General features: G+C 51.9%; 1 protein-coding gene across 1 annotated transcript in view; it reads left to right on the top strand.

Moving 5' to 3' along the window:
* Window positions 1-22,862, top strand: part of LOC144612382 (uncharacterized) — a 30,233-nt gene extending 7,371 nt beyond the window's left edge. The window contains exons 2-5 of the mRNA XM_078431977.1: window positions 9,817-9,871; window positions 11,158-11,257; window positions 14,674-14,719; window positions 18,025-22,862. Coding sequence (XP_078288103.1) covers window positions 9,817-9,871; window positions 11,158-11,257; window positions 14,674-14,692 — 174 coding nt within the window. The 3' untranslated portion in view covers window positions 14,693-14,719; window positions 18,025-22,862. The remainder of the gene's footprint in view (window positions 1-9,816; window positions 9,872-11,157; window positions 11,258-14,673; window positions 14,720-18,024) is intronic.
* The last annotated feature ends 192 nt before the right edge of the window (window positions 22,863-23,054 follow it).

Below are 23,054 nucleotides of genomic sequence, written 5' to 3'. Positions count from 1 at the left end.
GTAGGAAGGGACGAGTGGACCAAGGAGTTACGGAGGGAACGGTCTCTGCGGAACGCAGAAAGGGGAGGGGATGGGAAGATATGGCCAGTGGTGGGGTCCCGTTGTAGATGACGGAAATGTTGGTGGATGATATGTTGGATCCGCTGGCTGGTGGGGTGGAAGGTGAGAACGAGGGGGATTCTGTCCTTGTTGCGAGTGGGGGGGGAGGGGGAGCAAGAGCGGAGCTGCGGGATGTAGAAGAGACCCTAGTGAGAGCCTCATCTATAATGGAGGAGGGGAAGCCCCGTTTCCTGAAGAACGAGGACATCTCTGACGCCCTAGTGTGGAACACCTCATCCCGGGCTCAGATGCGGTGTAGACATAGAAACATAGAAAATAGGTGCAGGAGTAAGACATTCGGCCCTTCGAGCCTGTACGCACCGCCATTCAATATGATCATGGCTGATCATCCAACTCAGTATCCCGTACCTGCCTTCTCTCCATACCCCCTGATCCCTTTAGCCACAAGGGCCACATCTAACTCCCTCTTAAATATAGCCAATGAACTGGCCTCAACTACCTTCTGTGGCAGAGAATTCCACAGATTCACCACTCTCTGTGTGAAAAAAAACTCGGTCCTAAAAGACTTCCCCCTTATCCTTAAACTGTGTGACCCCTTGTTCTGGACTTCCCAAACATCGGGAACAATCTTCCCGCATCTAGCCCGTCCAACACCTTAAGAATTTTGTACGTTTCTATAAGATCCCCCCCTCAATCTTCTAAATTCCAGCGAGTACAAGCCGAGTCCATCCAGTCTTCCTTCATGTGAAAGTCCTGCCATCCCAGGGATCAGACGGAGGGATTGGGAGTAGGGGATAGACTTTTTGCAGGAGTCAGGTTAGGGGAGAGGTGTAGTCCAGATAGCTGTGAGAGTCAGTGGGTTTTTGCAGTAGATGTCGGTCACTAGTCCGTCTCCTGCGATGGAGATGGTGAGGTCTAGAAACGGTAGGGAGATTTCCGGAGATGGTTGGAGAAATCAGTATTGGAGTCTGAAGAAGGGTCTCGACCCGAAACGTCACCCATTCCTTCCCTCCTGAGATGCTGCCTGACCTGCTGAGTTACTCCAGCATTTTGTAAATAAATCGATTTGTACCATCATCTGCAGTTATTTTCTTATACTACTCAGTATTCATACCGCTGGGGTGTAGGCTGTGAATTCGTAACCCTCGTCAAAGAACCTGACAAACAAGAACACAAATGCATTTGGGGAATGAGAGCTTCTCACAAGGGAATCAAGTTCCCCTTAGAGCTCAATTGCGTTAGCACTTTTGCCTCAGGGCACGCACCTGCACACTGCTGACTGCCCGACTGTAATCAATTGTTCTGTCTCTTTGCTGACGAGTTAGCAAGCAACAAAAGCCTTTTCACCAAACCCCCGGTACAAGAGACCACACCTAGAGTCCTGTGCGCATTCTTTTGGTCTCCAATTTTGAGGGAGGACTTTCTTGCTATTGAGGGCGTGCAACATAGGTTCACCAGTCACTGGTCTGAAGTGAATGACTTCACCATCAGTCTGAAGAAGGGTCTCGACCCGAAACGTCACCCATTCCTTCTCTCCCGAGATGCTGCCTGACCTGCTGAGTTACTCCAGCATTTTGTGAATAAATCGATTTGTACCAGCATCTGCAGTTATTTTCTTATACTGAAAGGAAGCATGCAGGTACAGCAGGCAGTGAAGAAAGCCAATGGAATGTCGGCCTTCATAACAAGAGGAGTTGAGTATAGGAGCAAAGAGGTCCTTCTGCAGTTGTACCGGGCCCTGGTGAGACCTGGAGTACTGTGTGCAGTTTTGGTCTCCAGATTTGAGGAATGACATTCTTGCTATTGAGGGCGTGCAGCGTAGGTTCACCAGGTTAATTCCTGGGATGGCGGGACTGTCGTATGTTGAAAGACTGGAGCGACTGGGCTTGTATACACAGGAATTTAGAAGGATGAGAGGGGATCTTATTGAAACATATGAGATTATTAAGGGGTTGGACACGTTAGAGGCAGGAAACATGTTCCCGATGTTGGGGGAGTCCAGAACAAGGGGCCACACAGTTTAAGAATAAAGGGTCGGCCATTTAGAACGGAGATGAGGAAAAACCTTTTCAGTCAGAGAGTTGTGAATCTGTGGAATTCACTGCCTCAGAAGGCAGTGGAGGCAGAGAATCCCACAGATTCACAACTCTCTGGGTGAAAAAGTTCCTTCTCATCTCAGTTTTAAATGGCCTTCCCTTTATTCTTAGACTGTGTGTGTGGCCCCTGGTTCTGGACTCGCCCAACATTGGGAACATTTTTCCTGCATCTAGCTTGTCCAGTCCTTTTATAATTTTATATTTCTCTATAAGATCCCCTCTCATCCTTCAAAACTCCAGTGAATACAAGCCCAGTCTTTCCAATCTTTCCTCATATGACAGTCCCGCCATCCCAGGGATTAACCTGGTGCACTGCCTCAATTACAAGGACGTCCTTCCTCAAATTTGGTGACCAAAACTGTACACAATACTCCAGATGTGGTCTCACCAGGGCCCTGTACAACTGCAGAAGAACCTCTTTCCTCCTATACTGAAATCCTCTCGTTATGAAGGCCAACATGTTATTAGCTTTCTTCACTGCCTGCTGTACCTGCACGCCAACCTTCAGTGACTGGTGTACAAGGACACCCAGGTCTCGCTGCACTTCCCCCTTACCTAACCTGACACCATTGAGGTAATAATATGCCTCGTTTTCGCCGCCAAAGTGGATAACCTCACATTTATCTATATTATACTGCATCTGCCACGCATCCTGTCCAACGTGTTCAGGTCACCCTGGAACCTCCTAACATCCTCTTCGCAGTTCACACTGCCACCCAGCTTCGTGTCATCTACAAATTTGCTAGTGTCACTTCTAATTCCTTCATCCAAATCATTAATATATATGGTAAACAGTTGCGGCCCCAACACCGAGCCTTGCGGCACTCCACTCGACACTGCCTACAGTGTCCGGGCCTACAGTGTCCGGGCCTACAGTGTACGGGCCTACAGTGTCCCGGCCTACACTGTCCGGGCCTACACTGCCTGGGCCTACACTGCCCGGGCCTACAGTGTCCGGGCCTACACTGTCCGGGCCTACAGTGTTCGGGCCTACTGTGTCCGGGCCTACAGTGTCCGGGCCTACAGTGTCCGGGCCTACAGTGTCCGGACCTAAGAGCTAGAAAGAGCTCTAAAGGATAGCGAAGTCAGTGGGTAAGGGGAGAAGGCAGGAACGGGGTACTGATTGAGAATGATCAGCCATGATCACATTGAATGGCGGTGCTGGCTCGAAGGGCCAAATGGCCTACTCCTGCACCTATTGTCTATTGTCCGGGCCTACAGTGTCCGGCCCCCCGGGCCTAATACGGGACATGGGCGGTCCCGTACGGGACAAACCAATTCAGCCCAAAATAGGGGACGTCCCGGCAAATACGGGACGGTTGGCAACCCTAAGCGTAGATGGGCCAAGGTTGGGCTGAAGGGCCTGCTCGCTCAATAACTCCGCGACTCCATTTTGATTGTAACTTGCAATTACTTGTAACTCCATTTTGACTGAACCTGCAAAGTGCCAAAACAGAACCAAACAGTACCCCCTCCCGTCCCGTGTAAAGAGCAAGGTGCTTTAGTCAATGAACTACCTGGCATCCATCCAAGCGCGGTTGTGTAATTTATTATCCCAATCTTTGCTGTTTGTTCTTCACGGTCGTGGGGACAGGGTGTGCCATCAGGCTGAACAGCCACTCAGGCTTAAAGGAGGAGAGCAATGGTTTTTCTTTAACCGATTCTGTGCCACGCTTTCATCTGCAGATGCCGGTTTGAACCGAAGGTAGACACACAGTGCTGGAGTAACTCAGCAGACCAACGGGCAGCATCTCTGGAGAGAAGGAATGGGCGACATTTTCGGGTCTTCAGTCCCTAGAAGGGTGTCGACCCGAAACTCTCCTGCTCTTATGAAGAAAGACTGGATAGACTCGGCTTGTACTCGCTGGAATTTAGAGACTGAGGGGGGATCTTATAGAAACATATAAAATACTTAAGGGGTTGGAGAGGCTAGATGAGGGAAGATTGTTCCCGATGTTGGGGAAGTCCAGAACCAGGGGTCACAGCTTAAGGATAAGGGGGAAGTCTTTTAGGACTGAGATGAGACAACATTTCTTCACACAGAGAGTGGTGAGGCTGTGGAATTCTCTGCCACAGAGTTGAGGCTATATTTAAGAGGGAGTTAGATGTGGCCCTTGTGGCTAAAGGGATCAGGGGGTATGGAGAGAAGGTGGGTACGGGATACTGAGTTGGATGATCAGCCATGATTATATTGAATGGCGATGCAGGCTCGAAGGGCCGAATGGCCTACTCCTGCACCTATTTTCTATGTTTCCTATTCTGCTCCTACCACCTATGACCTTTTGACATGTTTTGACCTGCGTCAACGCAGGTCAACACGCGTCAAAAGGTCACAGGTGATAGGAGCAGAATTAGGCCATTCGGCCCATCGAGTCGACTCCGCCGTTCAATCATGGCTAGGGTCGCCAACTGTCCCGTATTAGCCGGGACATCCCGTATTTTGGGCTAGATTGGTCTGTCCCCGTACAGGATCGCCCTTGTCCCGTATTAGTGGAGGGTTGCCAACTTCCTCGCTCCCAAATACGGGACAAAGGGTGACGTCACCGCCCCGCACGCCCCCACGTGACCTCACCCAGCCAGCGGACACGTGCTCCCGCTCCACCAATGGCGGCTGTCCCGGGCCGGGAGGCGGGTTGCTATGTAACCTCCGTTAGGCCGCGCCCGTGCCTCCGGGCCTACATTGTCCGGGCCTACACTGTCCGGGCCTACACTGTCCGGACCTACAGTGTCCGGGCCTACAGTGTCCTGGCCTACAGTGTCCCGGCCTACAGTGTCTGGGCCTACAGTGTCCGGGCCTACAGTAGGCCTACAGTGTCCGGACCTACAGTGTCCAGGCCTACACTGTCTGGACCTACAGCGTCCGGGCCTACAGTGTCCGGGCCTACAGTGTCCTGGCCTACAGTGTCCAGGCCTACACTGTCTGGACTTACAGCGTCCGGGCCTACAGTGTCCGGGCCTACAGTGTCCGGACCTACAGCGTCCGGACCTACAGCGTCCGGGCCTACAGTGTCCTGGCCTATAGTGTCCGGGCCTACAGTGTCCTGGCCTACAGTGTCCAGGCCTACACTGTCCGGACCTACGGCACCCGGGCCTACAGTGTCCAGACCTACAGCATCTGGACCTACAGCGTCCGGGCCTACAGTGTCCGGACCTACAGCGTCCGGACCTACAGTGTCCTGGCCTACAGTGTCCAGGCCTACACTGTCCGGACCTACAGCACCCGGGCTTACAGTGTCCAGACCTACAGCATCTGGACCTACAGCGTCTGGGCCTACAGTGTCCAGACCTACAGCGTCCAGGCCTACAGTGCCCGGGCCTAAAGTGTCCGGGCCTACAGCGTCCGGGCCTACAGTGTCCGGGCCTACACTGTCCAGGTCTACAGCATTATGACCTACAGTGTCCGGGCCTACAGCATCCTGGTCTACAGTGTCTGGGCCTACACTGTCCAGGCCTATAGTGTCCGGGCCTACAGTGTCCTGGCCTACAGTGTCCAGGCCTACACTGTCCGGACCTACAGCACCCGGGCCTACAGTGTCCAGACCTACAGCATCTGGACCTACAGCGTCCGGGCCTACAGTGTCCGGACCTACAGCGTCCGGACCTACAGTGTCCGAGCCTACAGTAGGCCTACATTGTCCGGACCTACAGTGTCCGGACCTACAGCGTCCGGGCCTACAGTGTCCGGGCCTACAGCGTCCGGGCTACACTGTCCAGGCCTACCGCGTCCGGGCCTACAGTGTTCAGGCCTACAGCGTCCGGGCCTACCGTGTCCGGGCCGACAGTGTCCAGACCTACAGTGTCCGGGCCTACAGCGTCCGGGCCTACAGCGCCCCCCGGGCCTAAATCGGGACAAGGGCGGTCCTGTACGGGACAAACCAATTTAGCCCAAAATACGGGATGTCCCAGCTAATAGTGGACAGTTGCCAACCCTAAACACATTAGTGGCGTTTAAGAGGCTTTGAGGAAGTGCAGGGAATGGAGGGATGTGCAGGCACGGGAGATTAGTTGATCTTGGCATCGAGTTGGTCGAATGACCTGCTTGTCCGGTACACTGTTCTCTGTTCTATGACCTATAAACATTGGCTCAATAAAGAAGGATCTTTAAATAACACTACTCTTTTTAAACAAAAAGTTTAGCTTCGTTCAGTTTGGAGATACAGCGCGGAAACAGGCCCTTCGGCCCACCGGGTCCGCGCCGACCAGCGATCCCCGCGCACTAACACAATCCTACACACACTAGGGACAATTTTTACATTTACCAAGCCAATTAACCTGCAAACCTGTACGTCTTTGGAGTGCAGAACATAGGTGCAGGAGGAGGCCATTCGGCCCTTCAAGCCAGCACCGCCATTCAATACGATCACGGCTGATCATCCACAATCAGTACCCCATTCCTGCTTTCTCCCCATATCCCCATAACATTAATGTAGTATAACATTGAGTCCTTTTTAGTTCTCAGAGCAATCTCTAACTTATTTTCAAGTCAACTATTTTCCCTCTCACCAGGTCCTCTTCCTGTCGCTCTTCTATCTGTCACGCCAGAAGTTCAGAAGTGATAGGAGCAGAATTAGGCCATTCGGCCCATCAAGTCTACTCCGCCATTCAATCATGGCTAGGGTTGCCAACTGTCCCGTATTTCATATTTCAGATACAGCGCGAAAACAGGCCTTTTCGGCCCACCAAGTCCGCGCCGCCCAGCGATCCCCGCACATTAACACTATCCTACACACACTAGGGACAATTTTTTTTTAAACATTTACCCAGTCAATTAACCTACATACCTAATACCGGTATTAGCCGGGACATCCCGTATTTTAGGCTAAGTTGGTTTGACCCGCACGGGACCGCCCTTGTCTCGTATTAAGCCCGGGGGGCGCTGTAGGCCTGGACACTGTAGGCCCGGATACTGCATGCCCGGACAATGTAGGCCTGGACAGTGTAGGCCCGAATACTGCATGCCCGGACAATGTAGGCCTGGACAGTGTAGGCCCGGACAGTGTAGGCCTGGACAGTGCAGGGTCGGACAGTGTAGGCCTGGACAGTGTAGGCCCGGACGCTGTAGGCCCAGACACTGTAGGCCCGGACAGTGTAGGCCCGGACAGTGTAGGCCTGGACAGTGTAGGCCCGGACGCTGTAGGCCCGGACACTGTAGGCCCGGACACAGTAGGCCCGGACAGTGTAGGCCCGGGAGCCGCCTGACGGAGGTTGCATAGCAACCCGCCTCACCAGCCTGGGCGGCTGCCATTGGTGGAGCGGGAGCACGTGGCCGCTGGCTGGGGTGCGGGGCGGCAACGTCACCTTGCCCCTTATTTGGGAGCGAGGAAGTTGGCAACACCTAATCACGGCTGATCTATCCCTCCCTCCTAACCCCATTCTCCTGCCTTCTCCCCATAACCTCTGACACCCGCACTAATCAACAATCTATCTATCTCCACCTTAAAAATACCCACTAACTTGTGGCCTCCACAGCCGTCTGTGACAAAGAATCCCACAGATTCACCACCCTCTGACTGAAGAAATTATTTCCTCATCTCCTTCCTAAAGGAACGTCCTTTAATTCTGAGGCGATTAAAACCTATACATCGTTCCTTTGAGAGTTTTTAATCTAACTTACTTTTGAAAACTAGTGCGGAATTTGTTACAAAACACCTGCTCCTTGCGATTTATATGTTAAAACCTGTTGCGTAACTTCTTATTTGCTGATATCTTGCACTTTGTGCAAAGAGGTCCTTCTGCAGTTGTACAGGGCCCTAGTGAGACCGCACCTGGAGTTCTGTGTGCAGTTTTGGTCTCCAAATTTGAGGAAGGATATTCTTGCTATTGAGGGCGTGCAGCGTAGGTTTACTAGGTTAATTCCCGGGATGGCGGGACTGTCGTATGTTGAAAGGCTGGAGCGACTGGGCTTGTATACGCTGGAATTTATAAGGATGAGAGGGGATCTTATTGAAACATATAAGATTATTAAGGGATTGGACACGTTAGAGGCAGGAAACATGTTCCCAATGTTGGGGGGAGTCTAGAACCAGATGCCACACAGTTTAAGAATAAGGGGTCGGCCATTTAGAACGGAGACGAGGAAAAACTTTTTCAGTCAGAGAGTTGTGAATCTGTGGAATTCTCTGCCTCAGAAGGCAGTGGAGGCCAATTCTCTGAATGCATTCAAGAGAGAGCTGGATAGAGCTCTTAAGGATAGCGGAGTCAGGGGGTATGGGGAGAAGGCAGGAACGGGGTACTGATTGAGAATGATCAGCCATGATCACATTGAATGGCGGTGCGTACAGGCTCGAAGGGTCGTATGGCCTCCTCCTGCACCTGTTGTCTATTTGTGTGGTAATCACGGTGGCGCAGCGGTAGAGTTGCTGCCTCGCAGTGCCAGAGACCCGGGTTCGATCCTGACCGCCGGGGCGCCGTTACTGCGGAGTTTGCACTTTCTCCCCACGTGGGTTTTCTCCGGGTGCTCCGGTTTCCTCCCGCATTCTAAAGGCGTGCGGGTTTGTCAGTCAGCTGGCCTCTCTAAATCGTCCCCCAGTCTGTGTGTGTGTAGGATAGAGTGGGCGGATGCATGACAGATAATGTGGATAAATGTGAGGTTATCGACTTTGGATTATTATCTGAATGGTGTCAAGTTAGCAAATGGGGAAGTACAATGAGATCTGTGTGTCTTTGTTCATCAGTCACTTAAAATTAGCGTGCAGGTACAGCAGGCAGTGAAGAGAGCTAATGGCATGTTGGCCTTTTTAACAAGAGGAGTTGAGTATAGGAGCAAAGAGGTCCTTCTGCAGTTGTACAGGGCCCTGGTGAGACCGCACCTGGAGTACTGTGTGCAGTTTTGGTCTCCAAATTTGAGGAAGGATATTCTTGCTATTGAGGGCGTGCAGCATAGGTTTACTAGGTTAATTCCCGGGATGGCGGGACTGTCGTATGTTGAAAGGCTGGAGCGACTGGGCTTGTATACGCTGGAATTTAGAAGGATGAGAGGGGATCTTATTGAAACATATAAGATTATTAAGGGATTGGACACGTTAGAGGCAGGAAACATGTTCCCAATGTTGGGGGAGTCCAGAACCAGAGGCCACACACAGTTTAAGAATAAGGGGTAGGCCATTTAGAACGGAGATGAGGAAAAACTTTTTCAGATAGAGAGTTGTAAATCTGTGGAACTCTGCCTCAGAAGGCAGTGGAGGCCAATTCTCTGGATGCTTTCAAGAGAGAGCTAGATAGAGCTCTTAAGGATAGCGGAGTCAGGGGGTATGGGGAGAAGGCAGGAACGGGGTACTGATTGAGAATGATCAGCCGCGATCACATTGTATGGTGGTGCGTACAGGCTCGAATGGCCTACTCCTGTACAGGGCCCTAGTGAGACCGCACCTGGAGTACTGTGTGCAGTTTTGGTCTCCAAATTTGAGGAAGGATATTCTTGCTATTGAGGGGGTGCAGCGTAGGTTCACCAGGTTAATTCCCGGAATGGCGGGACTGTGTAAAACTGGTTTACGGGTGATCGCTGGTCGGCGTGGACTCGGTGGGCCGAAGGGCCTTTTCCCCACGTTGTGCTTCTAATCCAAACACTGGCTTGGATCGCACCAACCACTCCTTAACACAATTCCATGCTAAGTATTATTAAGACTGTGCATTAAATCTTTCTTGTCCATTTGTATTCCAGACCAAGATAAGTGCGGAAGCTGAAAAACAGAAAAATGATCTGAAGGCAAAGGATGGTAAGACGCGAAGCTGTATTAGAAACATAGAAACATAGAAAATAGATGCAGGAGTAGGCCATTCAGCCCTTCGAGCCTGTACGCACCGCCATTCAATTTGATCATGGCTGATCATCCAATTCAGTATCCCGTACCTGCCTTCTCTCCGTACCCCCTGATCCCTTTAGCCACAAGGGCCACATCTAACTCCCTCTTAAATATAGCCAATGAACTGGCCTCAACTACCTTCTGTGGCAGAGAATTCCACAGATTCACCACTCTCTGTGTGAATAAAAACGTTCTCATCTCGGTCCTAAAAGACTTCCCCCTTATCCTTAAACTGTGACCCCTTGTTCCCAACATCGGGAACAATCTTCCTGCATCTAGCCTGTCCAACCCCTTAAGAATTTTGTACGTTTCTATAAGATCCCCCCTCAATCATCCTACTCATCTACCTCTGGCTTATTGGCGATTAACTTAACATTCTATCCAGTGGTTATCAGCATTTATCTCTGGAAACAGTTACTCCTTTAACCAGATCAAACCTATTCCTCATTTTGGTAAACCCCCGTAACTAGATTAACTAGACGGTCAACGTTGGTGACCGTTCTGTGACAGCGGTCGACTGGTGGGGGGAGGGGGGAAAGAGACACACAATTTTAACATTATTGAGCGGTCAAACTTTAACTTGTAGAAATACTGAGCATTTTACCTCAGGAGTCACCGTTCAACGAAGCACGGGTTTAATGACGCCATTGAACACGGAATTATTAGATCAAAATGGCGATGTTTATTTTTTACGGGGGTAGGTATCCGAAATACGGCCAAAACGGTACACGATAGCGCGACAATTTGAACGCAACTTGACACTGTAGGCCGCAGGCCAACGACGAATAAGGTGGCCCTAAAATTGTGGCGCTAACGTGCACCATTTTGGCTGCATTTCTAGTGATACTGATTTGATACCGATGGTGCTGCAAACTCCGTACAGACAGCGCCCGAAGTTGGGATCGAACCCGGGTCTCTGGCGCTGTGAGACTTACACTAGTACCAAGCCAGATCAAGGCAGACGAATGTTGAGAAAATGTCGACACAAAATGCTGGTGTAACTCAGCGAGACAGGCGAGGGAAGGGATGGGTCGAGCCCCTTCATTCAGAAGTGTATTTTGCCTTGTTAAAAAATAACCTGATCTGTGTGGGCCTGGTAACAAAGAAGCAAAGACGGTCCGATTCGTAGTTTAAAAATAAGTGTCCTGTGAGGTTTTGTTCACTTTTTCTGAACTGTGGCATCTAACTCCTCACCTCAGATCGCCAAAAGACTTTGGAGGGGGAGAAGAAGAATGTGGAGAACGTTCTGGAAGAATTCAAGAAACTCTGTGCCTCAAATAACACTGGCGACATGTTGAAGTAAGTGTGACTTGGGCTAGTAAAATCCTTTTATGATAGGCCCAAAATGCTGGAGTAACTCATGCACCATTAAGGTTGCCAACTGTCCCGTATTAGCCGGGACATCCCGTATTTTGGGCTAAATTGGTTTGCCCCCGTACAGGACCGCCCTAGTCCCGTATTAGGCCCGGGGGGCGCTGTAGGCCAGGACACTGTAGGCCCGGAGGCTGTAGGCCCGGACGCTAAAGGTCCGGGGGCCGCTGTAGGCCCGGACACTGTGGGCCTGGACTCTGTAGGCCTGGACTCTGTAGGCCCGGACACTGTAGGCCCGGACACTGTAGGCCCGGACCCTGTAAACATAGAAAATAGTTGCAGGAGTAGGCCATTCGGCCCTTCCAGCCTGCACCGCCATTCAATATGATCATGGCTGATCATCCAACTCAGTATCCCGTACCTGCCTTCTCTCCATACCCCCTGATCCCTTTAGCCACAAGGGCCACATCTAACTCCCTCTTAAATATAGCCAATGAACTGGCCTCAACTACCTTCTGTGGCAGAGAATTCCACAGATTCACCACTCTCTGTGTGAAGAAAAACTTTCTCATCTCGGTCCTAAAAGACATCCCCCTTATCCTTAAACTGTGACCCCTTGTTCTGTAGGCCTGGACACTGTAGGCCCGGGGGCCGCTGTAGGCCCGGACACCGTAGGCCTGGACTCTGTAGGCACGGACTCTGTAGGCCCGGACACTGTAGGCCCGGACCCTGTATGCCTGGACACTGTAGGCCCAGGGGCCGCTGTAGGCCCGGACGCTGTAGTGTTTTCGGGGAGCAGGGCCGAGTGTGTTCGCCGGACGGAGGTTGCGTAGCAACCCGCCTCCCGGCCCAGGCGGCCGCCATTGGTGGAGCGGGAGCACGTGGCCGTTGGCTGGGTGACGTCACATGGGGCCTCACCTTTCGTCCCTTATTTGGGGGTGAGAAAGTTGGCAACCCTCGGTGGCTTCTCTGGACAGAAGGAATGGGTGATGTTTCGGGTCGAGACCCTTCTTCAGACTGATGTCAGGGGAGAGGGAGATGCAGAGATAAGGAAGTGAAAGGTGTGATAAATAGAACAAAGGGAATGGAGAGCCGGGAAACTGTAGAATTGATCATTGATAGCTGGGAGAAGGTAAAAGCAAAGCAGACAGAGATAAAATGTATTTATTCACAAAGTGCTGGAGTAACTCAGCAGGTCAGGCAGCATCTCAGGAGAGAAGGAATGGGTGACGTTTCGGGTCGAGACCCTTCTTCAGACTGATGTCAGGGGGGCGGGACAAAGGAAGGATATAGGTGGAGACAGGAAGATAGAGGGAGATCTGGGAAGGGGGAGGGGAAGAGAGGGACAGAGGAACTATCTAAAGTTGGAGAAGTCGATGTTCATACCGCTGGGGTGTAAGCTACCCAAGCGAAATATGAGGTGCTGTTCCTCCAATTTGCGCTGGGCCTCACTCTGACAATGGAGGAGGCCCAGGACAGAAAGGTCAGTGCGGGAGTGGGAGGGGACAGTTGAAGTGCTGAGCCACCGGGAGATCAGGTTGGTTGAGACGGACTGAGCGGAGGTGTTGAGCGAAACGATCGGCGAGCCTGCGCTTGGCCACGCCGATGAATAGGATTCGATGGGAGGTGCACGCACCAACACCTGTAAGCGGATGTACAAACCGGTACGTCTTTGGAGTGCGAGAGGAATATATTAATATTAGCATAATGTACTAAATTAAACCAATATAGATATCTCGTGATGTTATGGAGGAGTAGGCTCGATGTCTCATGGTGTAATTAAAGAAGGCGTACAGTGTGGGCGGTCACGGTAGAGTTGCCACCTCACAGCGCCGGAGATCCGGGTTCTGTCCCGACCACGGGCGCTTGTCTGTGCGGAGTTTGTACGTTCTCCCCCGCGACCTGCCAGGGTTTTCTCTGGGAGCTCCGGTTTCCTCCCACACTTAGGGGTTGCCAACTTTCTCACTCCCAAATAAGGGACAAATGGTGACGTCGCCGCCCCCGCGCCCCGCGTGACCTCGCCCAGCCAGCGGCCACGTGCTCCCGCTCCACCAATGGCGGCCGCCCGGGCTGGGAGGCGGGTTGCTAGGCAACCTCCGTTAGGCGGCGGCCGGGCCTCTGGGCCTACAGTGGCCCCACGGCCTACACTGTCTTGGCCTACAGTGTCTGGGCCTACAGTGTCCGGGGCCTACAGTATCCGAGCCTACAGTGTCCGGGCCTACAGTGTCCGGGCCTACAGTATCCGGGCCTACACTGTCTTGGCCTACAGTGTCCGAGCCTACAGTGTCCGGGGCCTATAGTGTCCAGGCCTACAGTGTCCGGGCCTACAGTATCCGGGCCTACACTGTCTTGGCCTACAGTGTCCGAGCCTACAGTGTCCGGGGCCTATAGTGTCCAGGCCTACAGTGTCCGGGCCTACAGTATCCGAGCCTACAGCGTCCGGGCCTACAGTGTCCAGGGCCTACACTGTCCAGGCCTACACTGTCCGGGTCTACACTGTCTGGGCCTACACCGCCCCCCGGGCCTACAGCGGCCCCCGGGCCTACAGCGGCCCCCGGACCTAATACGGGACAAGGGCGGTCCCGTACTGGACAAACCAATTTAGCCCAATATACCATAACCATATAACCATATAACAACTACAGCACAGAAACAGGCCCGTTCGGCCCTACCAGTCCACGCCGACCATTCTCCCTGACGTAGTCTCATCTACGTGCACTCAGACCATAACCCTCTAATCCCCTCTTATCCATATACCTATCCAATTTACTCTTAAATAATAAAATCGAGCCTGCCTCCACCACTTCCACCGGAAGCCCATTCCATGCAGCCACCACCCTCTGAGTAAAGAAGTTACCCCTCATGTTACCCCTAAACTTTTGTCCCTCAATTCTGAAGCTATGTCCCCTTGTTGGAATCTTCCCCACTCTCAAAGGGAAAAGCCTACCCACGTCAACTCTGTCCGTCCCTCTCAAAATTTAAAAAACCTCTATCAAGTCCCCCCTCAACCTTCTACGCTCCAAAGAATAAAGACCCAGAAAGACCCAAAATATACGGGATGTCCCGGCTAATACGGGACGGTTGGCAACCCTAACCACACTCCAATTGGCTTTGGTTTAAAAAATGGTGAGATCGTTCCCTAGTGTGCGCAGGGCAGTGGTAGAGATCGAGGGTCGGCGCGGACTCGGTGGGCCGAAGGGCCTGTTTCCGCCCTGCGCCTGCAAGGCCCAAAGTAAACATCTCGAGGGCAGGGTTAGTGATTCATGTCTTGACAACACCTTGGTGAAAGAAAGCCAGTCTGAAATGAATGTTAATGAGTACTGGCTCGGCAGGTCGTACAACATACCAGATATATTACAACATAGCTTATTTTAATTCCACTTAACGTTGTTTTGTTTTTACAGAAAACTATGTCCCAAGTAATCTGTCAACCCGTCTCACTAAAAATCAGTAAGTATTTATCTTGAATCTTGACCAGAAGTTGGTGGAGCAGAATAAGGCCATTCGGCCCATCTAGTCAAGGGTGTCCCATGTACCAAAACAGAACAGTGAAATTCATAAGTTCTTAAAAGCGATGGGAGCAGAATTAGGCCGCTCGGCCCATCGAGTCTACTCCGCCATTCAATCATGGCTGATCTATCTCTCCCTCCTAACCCCATTCTCCTGCCTTCTCCCCATAACCCCTGACACCCGCACTAATCAAGAATCTATCTATCTCTTGCCTTAATAATATCCACTGACTTGTGGCCTCCACAGCCGTCTGTGGCAAAGAATCCCACAGATTCACCACCCTCTGGCTAAAGAAATTTCTCCTCATCTCCTTCCTAAAGGAACGCCCTTTAATTCTGAGGCCGTGCCCTCTGGTCCTAGACTCTCCCACTAGTAGAAACATCCTCTCCACATCCACTCTATCCAGGCCGCTCACTATTCTGTACGTTTCAATGAGGTCCCCCCCTCATGCTTCTAAACTCCAGCGAGTACAGGCCCAGTGCCCACAAACGCTCATCGTACGTTAACCCACTCATTCCTGGGATCGTTCTTGTAAATCTCCTCTGGGCCCTGTCCTGAGCCAGCACGCCCTTCCTCAGATACGGGGCCCAAAATTGCTCAGCGAAACCAAGCGCAGGCTCGGCGATCGCTTCGCTGAACACCTGCGCTCGGTCCGCATTAACCAAACTGATCTCCCGGTGGCTGAGCACTTCAACTCCCCCTCCCATTCCCAGTCTGACCTTTCTGTCATGGGCCTCCTCCAGTGCCATAGTGAGGCCCACCGGAAATTGGAGGAACAGCACCTCATATTTCGCCTGGGCAGTTTGCAGCCCAGCGGTATGAACATCGACTTCTCCAACTTTAGATAATTCTTCTGTTCCTCTCTTCCCCTCCTCCTTCCCAGTTCTCCCTCTATCTTCCTGTCTCCACCTATATCCTTCCTTTGTCCCGCCCCCCGACATCAGTCTGAAGAAGGGTCTTGACCCGAAACGTCACCCATTCCTTCTCTCCCGAGATGCTGCCTGACCCGCTGAGTTACTCCAGCATTTTGTGAATAAGCCCAAAATTGCTCACAATATTTAACACGCCTCTCTGTAAATTGTCCCGTCAATTCATGATCATAATCATAATCATACTTTATGTTCCTGCAACGTACGAGGAATTTCATTTGCCGTACAAAAATCAACAGGACACACAAAACACATTTCAACACGAACATCCCCCACAGTGACTCCTCCACATTCCTCACTGTGATGGAAGGCGAAAAAAAAGTCCAATCTCTTCCGTTCTTTGTCCTCCAGCGGTCGGGGGCCTCGAACCTTCCGTTGACGGGGCGATCTTGACTCCCGTAGTTGGCGGTCAGGCCTTCATTGTCAGGGCGATCAAGCTCCTGCATCGGGGGGGGGGGGAATCTCAGCTCCCCCCCCCCAGCCAGGCGATCTACCCCGGTTCGGGGCTTGTCGAACCTCGTGCGGCCTTTGGAGCTCCCCAACCTCGGTCTCAACCGGAGACCGCGAGCTCCTCGATGTTACATTCCCAATTGTGCAGGGAAAGTGGGATAGAGAGAACCGGTGCGATTGAGCGATCGATGGTCGTTGTGGACCCGACTGTATCGAGAAAAACCACAAACCTTTCAATTGTTCAACGACGAGACGAACCTCGCATTTCCAGCTGGTTATTATCTTGCCCGTTTCCTTCGCGATCAATCCCTGGGTCTCCTGGTGGTAGAATCGCTACCTCACAGCGCTGGAGGCCCGGATTCCATCCTGACCACGGGCCCTTGCCTGTACGGAGTTTGTACGTTCTCCCCGTGACCTGCGTGGGTTTTCTCCGGGCGCTCCGGTTTCCTCCCACACTCCAAAGGTTTGCAGGTAAATTGTCCCCAGGTGTGTAGGATAGTGCTAGTGTACTATCGCTGGTCGGTTTGCACGCTGTATCTGTAAACTAAAGTTTAGTTTAGTTTAGAGATGCAGGGCCTTGTATCTCTGAGCTAAGCTGCTGTGAACAGACGACCGCTGTTCGGCGCGGACCCGGTGGGTCGAAGGGCCTATTTCCACGCCTTATCTCTAAACTAAATTTTAGTTTGGAGAGACAGCGCGGAAACAGGCCCTTTCGGCCCACCGGGTCCGCGCCGACCAGCGATCCCCGCGCACTAACACTATCCTACACACACAGGGCAGCACGGTGGTAGAGTTGCTGCCTTACAGCGAATGCAGCGCCGGAGACTCAGGTTCGATCCCGATTACGGGCGCCGTCTGTACGGAGTTTGTACGTTCTCCCCGTGACCTGCGTGGGTTTTCTCCGGGATCTTCGGTTTCCTCCCACACTCCAAAGACGTACAGGTTTGCTATTGAGGGCGTGCAGCGTAGGTTCACTAGGTTAATTCCCGGAGTGGCGGGACTATCATACGTTGAAAGACTGGAGCGACTAGGCTTGTATACACTGGAATTTAGAAGGATGAGAGGAGATCTTATCTAAACGTATAAGATTATTAAGGGGTTGGACACGTTAGAGGCAGGAAACATGTTCCCAATGTTGGGGGAGTCCAGAACAAGGGGCCACAGTTTAAGAATAAGGGGTAGGCCATTTAGAATTGAGATGAGGAAAAACTTTTTCAGTCAGAGAGTTGTGAATCTGTGAAATTCTCTGCCTCAGAAAGCAGTGGAGGCCAATTCTCTGAATGCATTCAAGAGAGAGCTGGATAGAGCTCTTAAGGATAGCGGAGTCAGGGGGTATGGGGAAAAGGCAGGAACGGGGTACTGATTGAGAATGATCAGCCATGATCACATTGAATGGCGGTGCTGGCTCGAAGGGCCGAATGGCCTCCTCCTGCACCGATTGTCTATTGTATGTAGGTTAATTGACTGGGTAAAATGTAAACATTGTCCCCAGTGTGTGTGTAGGATAGTGTTACTGTGCGGGGATCGCTGGGCGGCGCGGACTCGGTGGGCCGAAGGGCCTGTTTCCGCGCTGTATCTCTAAATCTAAAAAAAAATCTAAAAACCAGGGACAATTTTTACATTTATACCCAGCCAATTAACCGACAAACCTGCACGTCTTTTGGAGTGTGGGAGGAAACCGAAGATCTCGGAGAAAGCCCACGCGGGTCACGGGGAGAACGTACAAACTTCGTACAGACGGCGCCCGTAGTCGGGATGGAACCCGGGTCTCCGGCGCTGCGTTCGCTGTAAGGCGGCAACTCTACCGCCGCGCCACCGTGACCGCCCTCTATCTAAACTAAACGAGTTCCATTTTCTTTCTCGCAGCCAACTGAAGAAACCTTTTTGCCAAACCTCGCTGGGCGTCACAAAGAGGTGGAACATTAACACAACGAGGTGGAACATTAACACAACGAGGTGCAAGAAACACTACACAGAAATCAAAACGGGATTCTGGGCTGTATTCTCTCTTCCTTCCTCTTCCCCTGTCCAATCTGGCCAGCCATGGACTCTTGCCTTTCTTATCTTATAAGAAACCTCCTTCATCCCCCGGGTCAAAATCGGTCGGGTCAGAACACCTGGCACCTGTATCTAACTTTTAGACTTTGCCCAGCTCGATGATCGCCGGTCGGCTTGGACTCGACGGGCCGAAGAGCCAGTTTCCCGCCCTGCATCTCTAAGCTGAACTAAAACTGAAACTCAGCGGGTCAGGCAGCGTCTCTGGAGAACGTGGATGGGTCACGCTTTGGGTTGGGGATAGTAACCGACTGTCTGCAACCTTTCCATCCCATCAAGTCCCAAATATCTTGGTTCCCGAAGCCCCCCCTCATAGAAAACAGGTACAAGAGGAGGCCATTCGGCCCTTTGAGCCAGCACCGCCAATCATTGTGATCGCGGCTGATCATCCACAATCAGTAACCCGTGCCTGCCTTCTCCACATATAGACAATAGGTGCAGGAGGAGGCCATTCGGCCCTTCGAGCCAGCACCGCCATACATTGTGATCATCCACAATCAGTAACCCGTGCCTGCCTTCTCCCCATATCCCTTGATTCCGCTAGCCCCTAGAGCTCTATCTAACTCTCTTGTAAATCCATCCAGTGAATTGGCCTCCACTGCCCTCTGTGGCAGAGAATGCCACAGATTCACAACTCTCTGGGTGGAAAAGTTTCTTCTCACCTCAGTTTTAAATGGCCTCCCCTTTATTCTTAGACTGTGTGTGGCCCCTGGTTCTGGACTCCCCCAACATTGGGAACATGTTTCCTGCCTCTAACGTGTCCAACCCCTTAATAATCTTATACGTTTCGATAAGATCCCCTCTCATCCTTCTAAATTCCAGTGTATACGAACCTAGTCGCTCCAGTCTTTCAACATACGACAGTCCCGCCATTCCGGGAATTAACCTAGTAAACCTACGCTGCACGCCCTCAATAGCAAGAATATCCTTCCTCAAATTTGGAGACCAAAACTGCACACAGTACTCCAGGATTGGCTATTTTTTAATTTCGTTGTACTCGTTGCAATGACAATAAATGAATATTATTATTATTATTATTATTATTATTAGGTGCGGTCTCACTAGGGCCCTGTACAACTGCAGAAGGACCTCTTTGCTCCTATACTCAACTCCTCTTGTTATGAAGGCCAACATGGGCAGCTCACACCCCAGCGGTATGAACACTGACTTCTCTAACTTCAAGTAACCCTTGCTTCCCCTCTCTCTCCGTCCCTCCCCCACCCTAGTTCTCCGCCTAGCTTCGCTGTCATCCTGATTAAGTTTCGCTGATTTACTCCTTCCCCTCAGCGAGCAATGATCCATTCTACCTTTTTCCTTGATCACTGTCCCCTTTGATCTCTCGTTTTCACACCTCACCCTTCCATATCTCTGTGTCCCCCTCCCCTCCACCCCCCCCCGACTCTCAGTCCGAAGAAGGGTCTCGACCCGAAACGTCGCCCGTTCCTTCTCTCCAGAGATGCTGCCTGACCCGCTGAGTTTCTCCAGCACTTTGTATCTACCTTCTCCAGAGATGCTGCCTGACCCGCTGAGTTACTCCAACAATCTGTGCCTATCTTCTCCAGAGATGCTGCCTGACCCGCTGAGTTACTCCAACACTCTGTGTCTGTCCTCTCCAAAGATGCTGCCTGACCCGCTGAGTTACTCCAGCAATCTGTGTCCATCTTCTCCAGAGATGCTGCCTGGCCCGCTGAGTTACTCCAGCAATCATGTCACTGTAATACGTGGGTGGTCAAAGCCAGCGGCTAAATCGTTCGCAGCTCAGGTCTTGTAAACAAATTAATATATTTTATTGAGAATCTCCTCTATTCTTGTAAAGTCTCGGCAATGTGGAAGCAGGATTCCACCCTCGCGAGGACCAGCTCGAAGTACAGACGCAAAAAGCTGGAGTAATCCAGCGGGGGACAGGCAGCATCTCTGGAGAGAAGGGATAGGTTGCTAGGCAACCTCCATTAGGCGGCGCCTGGGCCTCTGGGCCTACACTGTCCGGGCCGGCAGTGTCCGGGCCTACACTGTCCGGACCTACAGTGTCCGGGCCTACAGCGTCCGGGCCTACAGCGTCCGGGCCTACACCGTCCGGGCCTACACCGTCCGGGCCTACACCGTCCGGGCCTACACCGTCCAGGCCTACACCACCCGGCCTACACCGTCCCTTCTCTCCAGAGATGCTGAGTTACTCCAGCTTTTTGTGTCTACCTTCAGTTCAAACCAGCATCCGCAGTTCCTTCCCACCCAGCTCGAAGAACCATTAGTACACATTCATTACAGGCAGGGAGTTCGGACCAATACCACAAAGGTACTCCATTTCCACTGATTAAACCTGTCACCCGTATTTGGTTCCAGGTTTTTAGAAATAGAATCACTACAGTCTGAGCAAGTCAGCACTCGTCTTTATAGAAAGCTTTGAAAGGGAATTTTTATATCACTTGTGTGTTTTATTTGAATCAAATTTTTTTCGGGCAAGCAGTCCCGCACTTGAATGATGGCTGGTTGGGCCTGTAGGGGTCCCTGGATGTGGAAAGACATTCAGAGGGGGCTAGTAGAGAGGTTCATGGAAAACCTCCCCAAGGGGGGGTGTCATCGTTTCGGTTTAGTCTGTCGTCACGTGTACCGAGTAGGGGTTGCCAACTTCCTCGCTCCCAAATAAGGACCTCCCGCTCTGCCAATGGCGACCGCCCGGGCCAGGCAACCTCCATCCGGCGGCGGCCGGGCCTCTGGGCCTGCACTGTCTGGGCCTACAGTGTCCGAGCCTAGAGTGTCCGGGCCTACAGTGTCCGGGCCTACACTGTCCGGGCCTATAGGCAGTAGCCCCCGGGCCTACAGTGTCCGGGCCTACAGCGTGCGGGCATACAGTTTAGCCCACAATACGGGATGTCCCGGCTAATACGGGACAGTTGGCAACCCTAGTACCGAGGTACAGCAAAAAGCTTTTGTGGCCTGTTCTAGCCAGCAGTAGAACAATACGTGATTACAATCCACACTGTACAGATGCACGATCACGAGTGATAGGAGCAGAATTAGGCCATTCGGCCCATCGAGTCTATTCCGCCATTCAATCACGGCTGATCTATCTCTCCCTCCTAACCCCATTCTCCTGCCTTCTCCCCACAACCCCTGACACCCGCACTAATCAAGAATCTATCTATCTCTGCCTTAAAAATACCCACTGACTTGTGGCCTCCACAGCCGTCTGTGGCAAGGAACGGTGAGAAGGGAATAACGTTTAGTGCATGGTAAAGCCGGTAAGTCCGATCAAAGATAGTCCGAGGGTCACCAACGAGGTAGATAGTAACTCAGGGTCATGACCTGGCTTTACCTTGCATTAAATGTTATTCCTTTATCACCTACACCGATCAGCCAAAACATTATGACCACTGACAGGCGAAGTGAATAACATTGATTGTCTTGTTACAATGGCACCTGTCAAGGGGTGGGATATATTAGGCAGCAAGTGAACAGTCAGTTCTTGAAGTTGATGCAGGAGAAATGGGCAGGAGTAAAGACCTGAGCGACTTTGACAAGGGCCAAATTGTTCTGGCCAGACGACTGGGTCAGAGCATCTCTGAAACGGCAAGGCTTGTGGGGTGCTCCCGGTCAGCAGTGGTGAGTACTGACCGACCGACAGTGGTCCGAGGAGGGCAAAACCCACAAACCGGCGACAAGCAGGGTGTTGGGCGCCCAAGGCTCATCGATGCGCGAGGGCAACGAAGGCAGGTCCGAGCCGACAGAAAGTCGACTGTGGCACAAAAGTCACGGAAAATGTTAATGGCGGTGACGGGAGGAATGTGTCACAATACACAGTGCATCGCACCCTGCTGCGTATGGGGCTGCACACGGAGGACCAACAGCAGATTAGGCAGGCGGGCATAATGTTTTGGCTAATCGGTGTGTCTGTACACTGTGGACGGCTGGATTGTAATCGTGTGTTGTCTTTCCGCTGACTGGTCAGCACGCGACAAGAAGCTTTTCGCTGTACCTCGCTCGGTACACGTGACAATAAACTGACAGTAAAGTTCTTTACGATGTCCAAAAGTGGACATGCGAAAAAGCTGTGAGCAGCAGCAAGTGAAAGACGACCACACACGATGGTTAGGGTTGCCAACTCCCTCACTCTCAAATAAGGGACAAGGTGACGTCACCGCCCCGCGCCCCACGTGACCTCAGCCAGCCAGCGGCCACGAGCTCCCGCTCCCCCAATGGCGGCTGCCCGGGGCCGGGAGGTGGGTTGCTATGCAACCTGTGTTAGGTGGCCCCTGGCCTACACTGTCCGGGCCTACACTGTCTGGGCATACACTGTCCGGGCCTACAGCATCCGGGCCTACAGAATCCCGGCCTACACTGTTCAGGCCTACAGCATCAGGGCCGACAGCATCCGAGCCTAGAGTGTCCGGGCCTACAGCATCCGGGCCTAGTGTCCGGGCCTACAGCGCCCTCCGGGCCTAATAGGGGACAAGGGGGGACAAACCAATTTAGCCCAAAATACGGGATGTCCCGGCTAATAAGGGACAGTTGGCAACCCTAACAATGATACACGATTGCACTATCAGCAATTATTACCAAAGGAACTCTAATCTGTTTGTCTTTCAACTGGTGAATGTTGTCCAACTTTTGTGTCTTTGTACTTTTTTTTCGGGTGGTGTTGCTAAGTATGTATGGGGGTATTTTGACCAAATAAATATTTTATTCAGTTTACAATGAATATTGATTTCTCTTAACTCCAAGTAAATCTTTGGCACGGTGGAGCAGAGGTAGACAATACACAACAGGTGCAGGAGGAGGCCATTCGGCCCTTCGAGCAAGTGCCGCCAATCACCGTGATCACGGCTGATCATCCACAATCAGTA

Source organism: Rhinoraja longicauda, chromosome 44 (assembly GCF_053455715.1).
Source record: "Rhinoraja longicauda isolate Sanriku21f chromosome 44, sRhiLon1.1, whole genome shotgun sequence".
In the NCBI taxonomy this organism is placed as follows: domain Eukaryota; kingdom Metazoa; phylum Chordata; class Chondrichthyes; order Rajiformes; family Arhynchobatidae; genus Rhinoraja; species Rhinoraja longicauda.
This window is presented reverse-complemented; position numbering and strand designations above follow the sequence as displayed.